This window comes from Polypterus senegalus, chromosome 10 (assembly GCF_016835505.1).
Source record: "Polypterus senegalus isolate Bchr_013 chromosome 10, ASM1683550v1, whole genome shotgun sequence".
In the NCBI taxonomy this organism is placed as follows: Eukaryota; Metazoa; Chordata; class Cladistia; order Polypteriformes; family Polypteridae; genus Polypterus; species Polypterus senegalus.
In genome coordinates this window covers 102,799,538-102,808,304 of record NC_053163.1, presented here as the reverse complement: position 1 = coordinate 102,808,304, position 8,767 = coordinate 102,799,538, and the positions used below count along the sequence as shown (strand labels likewise).

Sequence of the window (8,767 nt, the reverse complement as noted above, 5' to 3'; positions counted from 1 at the left end):
AGCTTGCGCAATCTCTGCACGCACGCCAAGACGTTATAAATCATAAGGTCTCTTATGTGGGGTAAAACATACATTTAATCTTACTCTTTTTGAACCTGCTTTTTCTACTACATAAGTCTAAGCTTATAAGGATATGGTTATTATATATCGGTACCCTTTTATATTACGCCTGCAATTTCTACAAAAGTCATTCGGAAGCCAAGCCTGAAGTGTACGCCAATTTATCCCTGGGCACAGCCGCGTGCGCTCATTCTGTCAATTTGGAGTTGCCCGTGTTTGTAACCGCAACAGAAGCAAACTCCTTCAGCAAAAGAGATCATCAAAATTCTACGCTGTGGGTACTCCAAGAAGTCTAATCAGAAACCAAGGTATATGCTAACTTTCAATGTAGAACCTTTCAAATCACTGTGCATTACATGCCATCACATAAGTACCGGTCGCTTTTATCCAAAATCTCAAGCAAACACATTACAACAATTATTTCAAATATTCTACTGTACAGTGGGAGCAGTGGAAGTCTAAGGGACTTGATTAGAAACACAAAAGACATAGTACTTGGAACTAATAGACCGCACATCAGCGCCTTAGTCATCATTGTCACTTGAAACACAAATATTCTTAAAAAGGACAAACAGACTTGTACACCTTTGATCCAGGACAAGCTCCGCGAACATACAAAATCCGTCAAAAAGTCAAATGAACAGAAAAACAGTAGAAACAATGTAAACAAATTAAATGAATACAGAATTCTTACGGTCCGAATAATAATTGAATTTCACGTTTTCAGTTGTTTCACTGATTATATTGCTTGGTGTACAATCTATTGAAGTTGTTAATTAAATACACTTGCCTGCTCCGATTTATGTATTTTCCTATTTTAAGCAACATTAAAACAATGCCCACAGTGTCGAATTGTCTATCGTTGTTTTTCATAAACTGACCGAGAAATAGCTCCAGACTATAAAGAATGTTACAAAACCAATTCGTTTTGTAACAGTGTTAAAGTCTTACCCAATAGAAGCGATCGCCTGGGGTCATGTGACATGCTTTATGTAACTCTTTTTTTTCCAAGGATCTGGTATCCTAAATGCTACACGATGGTTGTTTGGTGCGTTGCTGATCAGTGCAGTCAGAGAAGGGAAATCGCAATGAATGAAATCCCGTTGTGCCCCCGTGAACTGCTGACTTGAAGTTGTCGCACTATAGACATGAGCCTGCAGAGCAATGTCATGCTGGAGTTGGCAGCCCAGGCTTTCCTAGCCGGAAACTTTGAATTGGCCGCGGATATCTACGAATGTCAGCTTCGGGATTTCGGGGAGCCAGCCACTCAGCGGGAGCTGCTTCTCAGGAGGGCCGATGCCTTAGCGTTTGGGGGGAAGCTGAGTGAAGCCTTTGAGATCTATAGGAGAGCCTCGAAGTTGGAGCGGCTGAGACCGGAGCAGCTGGAAAGGCTCACCGAGTGTCTCAGCCACAGCATCCGGAGCAGAGGGGTGATTGACAGCACTAGGAGCCATCAAGGTGGGACTTGTTACGAAGAATTCGCGTGCCGAATCTGTCAGGGCTTCCTTTACGAGCCTGTCACACTGCCTTGTGGACACACGTACTGTAAAAAGTGCCTGGACAGAGATCAGGGAAGGGGTAGGGCAGCGAGCTGCAAGGAGTGCAAGGACACCAGCAAAGCTGCAGAGGTGACAACCCACCGGGTCAACGTTCTTCTTGGAAGTCTGCTGGCCAAGTGGTTTCCAGCTCAAGTCTTAGCGGTGCAGCTCCGACATCAGGGTAATGTGCTATACGCAGAGAAAAGGATTGACGCGGCACTGGAGAAGTACAATGAAGCAATACGCCTAGGTACATTTTTTTCCTTTTCTGTGCTGGTGGTCACCTCTGGATTTGAACAGGTGTGAAAGTGACGTGCATATTTCTGAATTCTTTGAGTATCTTGTACCCCTTAGTTCCATTTATTTTCTGTTCCCAAGCTCATCGGATCTGTTAGTGCTAACTCGCGCAAAACTGTTGTGTAGTCAATGGCCGTTAATATCATACCAGACAATTCATTTGGCCGCTCGGGGGCAATTCGGTTTGTCATGTATATGAAAGACACTGTAAAGGCACTTTAAAACTGAAAAGTCATTTTGAACAGTACATATTTTAAATTTCATCTTTCTTCATTCGTGGTGGGAATAGAGATTGCTCCTAATCGACTTTATTAAACAGCCCTAACATATATCGGTTATTCTGATGGACAGATATGAATTGTCCCGATGAATGTTCGTCCAAAGAAGTGGCTCACCAGCCCTAAACTCGTTAAAATTAGTGAACTGTAATGGCATTTTACTGGGTGGCGTGCTTCCTTGTAGACTCATTGCTTGACCAAAAAGAAGATGAAAAAAAATTATTCAAGGTTCTTTAAATATGAAATTGTGTAATAGCAGACAGAGTCATTTTACAATAGTCGAAATTTTACAAATCTTTTATCATCCAGTTATAGTTATTTGTAGAGATCTAAATAAATACAGGGTTATTTCTGAAACTTTTATGTGGATAGTTCTTTTGGCAATACGGTTCCCCCATAGAACCACATTGATAACTCTTATTTTATGTGGATAGTTCTTTTGGGAATACGGTTCCCCCATAGAACCACATTGATAACTTTATTTTTAAGAGTGTATAGGAGCCGGGATAGGCTCCACTCCTTGCAATCCAGAACTGGGAAATGCGTGTACTGAAAATGGATCAGTGTAACGTATTTGGCGCAAAGAAGGGGAGATATTCCAGACCGTTGTAAATAATCGATTACTCTTTATTTTAAATATTCGTATGTAAAACTTTATTATAGTACTTTAGACTCCATAGCCTATTCTTACACCTGCGATCGGAGTATACGTTAAATAGTTTACTCAGTGCCATGTCATAAGTCAATCATTATTGTATCCATCCATCCATTTTCTAAACCGGCTTACGCGGAGCAGGGTGGCTGGGCAGCAGCAGTAGCAGCTCAACATGCATCGGGCGCAAGTCAAAAACAATCCCAGGGGAGCACCAGTCCATCGCAGGGTGTATTTTCACACCAATTTAAGCCCTCCCATCCAATGAATTAATGTGGTCATGATTTTATAGTACCCTTCATGTAGTATACTTTTGCAAGACGCTATGAAGACTTCATCTAAGTAACCGTTAATGCCAAGAGATAACAATCCGATGGATTAACAATCAGTGTAGTTGAGCCAGAGAAACTCATTTGAGGCAAGTATAGAAAGATGATGTGAGCTTCACGAACATATCTATATATCATCCACGCCACAATTCCTTGTCGAGACTCCAGCCCATCGCAGGGCACACACCCTCGGTCATACTACGTAAATAGCAGTCACTTTAACAGTAAAAGCCACCATAAACTGACAAGTCGTTCAAACCATACACAGACAATAACGGCACGGGGACTGAAGCACAGGGTCCGGCTCAGCTATGTCATTCATTTTATCCAGCTATTGAGTTATTTGCACCCCATCCAGTGGTATGCAGGTTATGTGAATTCCTGACTTTAAATTATCCCGTGTGTGTCAGTATCGGCCTTGTGCCAAGTGCTTGCTGGGATGGGATCCGGCTGCGACCCAACCCTTCAAACTTCATTAGATCTAAACGCATTTAAGTTATACCCACTAAAATGTCCTACTTGACAAACTGGCCTAATTAGGGACGTTCTTAAGAAATGTAATTATTTGCTTAACGAGGTAGCAGTACGTAATAAACAAAAATAGTTGCGCCAGATATTTGAATTATTAAAATGTGTGCTTCAGTTTAAATGTTTAAAATATAAAAAGTCTCGATTGTAATAGAAATGTGTCATTTTTTTATCCTCTGATAGAAGTCCATAGAGAACTAGAACCCTAGTAAAGGATCACAAACAACATTATATTCTCGTCATTGACCATGAAATAGTCTAAAACGACACCCCACTTACTTATGTTTGACGTTTATCAATTTTAACCTCCTGGGAGTGGCTCAGAGAGGGCTTGGTCCACCAATAACGAATCGAAACCTGGACATAGAATAAAATGACACGCCACATGTCTATATTAGCGATCCTAATTTTTTCGAAGTTTTGTGAAAAAGAATAACTTTGACTCTTCGTATCCCATTATGGGATAAACCCCACCCTGAGGATGGTTGGTGTGACAAGTGCTTCTAATCATTTTTGCTGATTACACCTATTTATTTACCATTTATCACCGGTGGAATTTCATGCACAAAAGATGGTCCAAAATAACCTAAAAGTAGTGACGTTACGGTCCAGAGGGCCAAATAGGGATTGGGGGGCTCAGATCGACGTCTTGCATAACTAAACATTAGACGTGTCTAACGCTATATCTATCGTACGTGAGTGTTTTCTCGTTAAAAACTGAAGTGATTTCAAGGTGTCGTTAAGTATTTCTCGTGAATGAAGTAATTTTGATTTTTTGTTTTTAAATGGAACAATAGGAAGGCTTAAGTATTTTAAAATGAAGTTCTATCATGAGATGATACATTTTACCAAGGCCAAGGCACAAGTGCAAATTATTTAGAAAAAAGTAAAACTGGTATGGAGATGCAACGCGAGATATGAACACTCACTAAAATTTTCACTTTATGATAAAATCTGATGTACAGATAAGAAGTGTTTTTAAATATACACTTTTGTCTGTAAATGTTCTAAACTGGCCCATTTCAACTCCAGATCACACAGTGCGGAGTTGGTCATCGGGCACATTCGCACAAGCACACAACAGGGCAGTACTGAAGACCAAGGTGTATGGTGGAGGTGGGAGGTACACGAGGTCACGACGAGAACATGCACAGTCAGCATCGTAGAACGGAGAGGCAGGAACGTGACATCTGTAGCGTAAACCTTTTGGACGATCGGTGAAAGGAAGAGGAAAGCTAACGTGAGAGTAAAATAAAAGACAAAAAAAAAAACATCAAATAAATAGATCAATTTGAGTTGAATGTTTTAAAATAAGTTAAAGAGAGCGAATATAAAGAGGAGACCCCGCGCAAAGTGGCTATCCTAAGACATACCATTGTAATTTAAACAAATGCACAAGCGATTGCAAGTAAGACGACCGTATAGCTAAAGGGGCAGGCGAGGACAAGGTCAATTCACCACGCACAGATTATGAAACCGGGGAAGAAACGCATCAAATACGACAAGTATGAATTAAAACAAACATTTTATGAGAGGTTTCAGGCAGATTACGTTTACTTTGAGATGTTATAGTACGGACTAGAATGAGATCTGTGGTAAGCGCTGCGCACCCCGGAGCCGGCGTTGGACATGGGTAGGCACTACATAGCTATCTAGGGTGCACACAGCCACCGAAGTCTGGCGCAGCTGCTCCTTAGTGCATGCGTGCGTTTTTGTAACAGTTAGATAAGAACTAGGTGGAGGGTGACGACTGTTTTCATCAGGCTTTCGTCGCAGACTAGAAGAGAGGGGCGTGGAGGCTGGATAAACGCGGAATATAGGTTAAGAGAGCAAATATTACATAAGGCGCGGCGCTCCCCACCCCCTCACCGTCCCGGAGTTGTGTAACAAGCTGTGGAGTGGAGCCTGAAAATGTGGGTCGGCGTGAACTGTGGAGGCAGCAATTAGGCTTAATTGTTATTGCAAGACGATGGTATCTGGAGACAAAGAAAAAAAAAGTTAGTGACGCATCGATTAAAACACCTGTCTTGAGTCATCTGCGTGTACTGTACGTGGCTTAACTTTTGCGTCGAGCTCTGTTTTACTCGTCTGTTAAAGAAGTTCCTTATTTGATGTATTTTTACGTGTAGGGATACGTGTTTTGGACAAACACGTGGAAAGTTTTGTATTGTTAATACATTCTCGACTTATTGTTTAAAAGCAGCAGTGAGTGGTTAGTGTGTACTGCTAACGCGGCGGATAGAATGACGAGTAACGTCTGCAACTCTGATGAGTAGGTTGTCATTCACACATTCCCACCGTTGACATCATCATCTATTTTCAGGCAGAAATGATGCTCAATTCACGTGGTAAGGGAATTGTCAGAGATATCACTTGACGTCTCACCATCCCACTTCGTTAGATGTCGGCGTTTTGGGAGAAACGCGAGATCGCTGTGGATTTGCTCTGTTGATCAGCGCTTAAGCAATTACAGATAAACTTATGATGAATCGCATCGCTCCAAATACAATTTCACCACAGAAATGCCATTGCTTTCTAACCAGGATGTTATTTTATAATCTTGAATGGGGTGAACGGTCAGTGTTTGGCAGCTTGGCTTATTCGAATATTTCGGAATTGTCCCACTGGCAGCTGACACTGTGATCGGGGGTTCACGTGAAATTTCCCACCGGGAAACAAGTGTTTCCCTTCCTGCCCACAACACATTCACGCGGCACGGACTGCAATAGAAATCTGCAGTACTGTAAAAACAATCACAGTGCAAGCAACTCTCAATGCAGAAATAACTGAACAGGAAAGCCGATTAGGCAAGGAGCTCATTTATAGACATGAGTTAAACGGTGCTCATTAAGAGTCGCCAGACGGGGTTCACTGTGAGTCCAGCCACTATCTATGTGGAGTTAACAGATTTTTCTTGGGTGTGTAGGCTCGGTGCTTGAATTCCAAGGCAAAATCATTTGTGTTTATTTCCAAGTTCTACCGAAAACAAATGTGATACCGATACATTTAACTAATATGTTTTAGTATATACACCAGTCATTAAATATTACATAACAGCAGTACCAACTTCCTGATAAGTTATCTCTTTTTGTGTCAGTTTTGTATTTTAGTAATAATATTCAGTTACCCAGATTATGAGAACGTTTGTCTAGTATGAAGGAAATTTATTTGAGCACAGCACTATTACTAAATTTTAGAGAGCTGTGTTAGATCTTCTTTTGATCTGTATTGTCTTTATTTTTGGGTTTCTCTTGAAGGCTGGTGGTTTAGCTGTTACGGAGCTGAAATGAAAACTAGATTTTTCCATAGTTTGAGTCCCACGCATGACTCATTATTCCTATTTATTATCTGGCTGATGCCTGGGCCGTCTTAACATATGGGCACAATAGGTACTGGCCAGAGGTCCCAGGAGCATAGGGGCCCACAATTTGTTTTGATGCTTATGTATGTTTCTGTTTTCCTCACAAAACGGGGGCCTATGATGCTTTTAAGACGGCCCTGGCTGTGATGCCTTTATCTAAGGTGACCTCCAACACTTGAGATACAATTGGTTACATTTCTTTTTCCAGTTGGTGTACAGGCAGATGAAGTAACTTCTCGTGGTCACATGGTGTCAGTAATGAGATTTGAACCCACAATCTCAGAATTTGAGGTCCAAAGTCTTACCCATTATACCACACTGCCTGCTACTGTGCAAGTAAGACTTCAGTAAGATACCTGGCCAGCCACTGCTCACATTACATTCTTGTCAGTCTAAGGAACAATGTTTTATTGTACAGATTAGAAAACAGTGGATTGGGGTGGAGTTTCACCATGAGAATGTTTTATTTGACTCATTTATTAGTCGACGCTGCACTAACGCTGGGGTAGCTTTAACATGCATTATGTATTTTTATGGATTATGTGTGTATGCTGCTGATGATTAGTAACTGTTTTGTTATTGGCTGCAAATCATCTTGTTTAAATGGTGATTGAATGGCAGTTTCTCTGTGAATGTATGAATAATCCAGTGCCGTAATGAAAAAAGATCTCTCCCACAGGGCAACTCTGACAACTTCAGGGATGGTTAACCTTCTGGCCAAGTGACATTCTTGTCATCAGAAACACTTACTGCCCCTGGCTATAAGAATATTGTAATGTAAATTACGTAAAATATTAATATAAACACCCAGGGCTAGTCCCTGCTTGTGCCTGGCATTGCATACGTAGGCATCCTTAAACCTGCACTGAATAAAATGGTTTTGATAATGGGTGGAAGAATGCAATATAAGTGGATTTTTATAAATCTTAACAGAAAAAAATACTTGTTAGGTTTAGACATCAGACGACTGGATTGGGAAAAGCAAATGAATAAAATGATAGAATTAAGTGCATGAACGTCATTTGTTTAAATTTGTATTTTCAAACTGAGGCATCCAAACTATGTGCTCACTTGGTTGTTGCAGAAGCTTTCCAAAATTGAAAGATGTTTTTATGCCTAGGAGTGTGTAGCCTGTCATGATAGCACAAGAAAAGAACCACCTCTGAATGAAGCACCAGTTCATAACAACATCTCCTCGAATTCACACTTAGACACTGAGTAAGCCAACATGCATGTCTTTGGAATATGGGAGCAAACCAGAGTACCCTTTGAAAACTACCATGGTGAACACAGAGAGAACATGCAAACCCGACACAGTGAGGGAAAACTAGGCACTGAACTCAGATCCACTGAGCTGTTAGGCAGTGGTTTCCACAGCACAACCAAACCAAAAGAGTAATTAATATATACATTTATTAATTTAATACATAATAATGTATAAATTAATTATATTCATTACAAATACAAACACACTCTACAGTAATTGATCATATAAGAATCTGTATTTAGTAGATGCACCTTTGGCAGCCATGACAGTCTGGAGTCAGTGTGCACAGGTCTCGATCGGGTTTGCACATCTGGACACTGCTGTTTTTTTTTATTCTTCTTCTTTGCAAAACAGCTGAAGCTGTCTCAGGTTGTATGAAGATTATGGCTGATCAGGCCTTTTTAAGTCCGGCCATAAGTTCCTTAAGGAGTGAATACTCTTTTATAGACACTGTCTA

The 8,767-nt window shown here is 40.9% G+C and overlaps 1 protein-coding gene across 2 annotated transcripts in view; it reads left to right on the top strand.

Moving 5' to 3' along the window:
- Nucleotides 1–1,059: 1,059 nt before the first annotated feature.
- LOC120537372 (LON peptidase N-terminal domain and RING finger protein 3-like) overlaps nucleotides 1,060–8,767 on the top strand; it is a 48,342-nt gene continuing 40,634 nt past the window's right edge. The window contains exon 1 of one of the 2 annotated variants that reach the window (XM_039766272.1): nucleotides 1,060–1,848. In XM_039766272.1, coding sequence (XP_039622206.1) covers nucleotides 1,209–1,848 — 640 coding nt within the window. In that variant the 5' untranslated portion in view covers nucleotides 1,060–1,208. Of the gene's footprint in view, nucleotides 1,849–5,357; nucleotides 5,680–8,767 lie in introns of those variants that run through there. The other variant, XM_039766274.1, reaches the window with a different exon arrangement.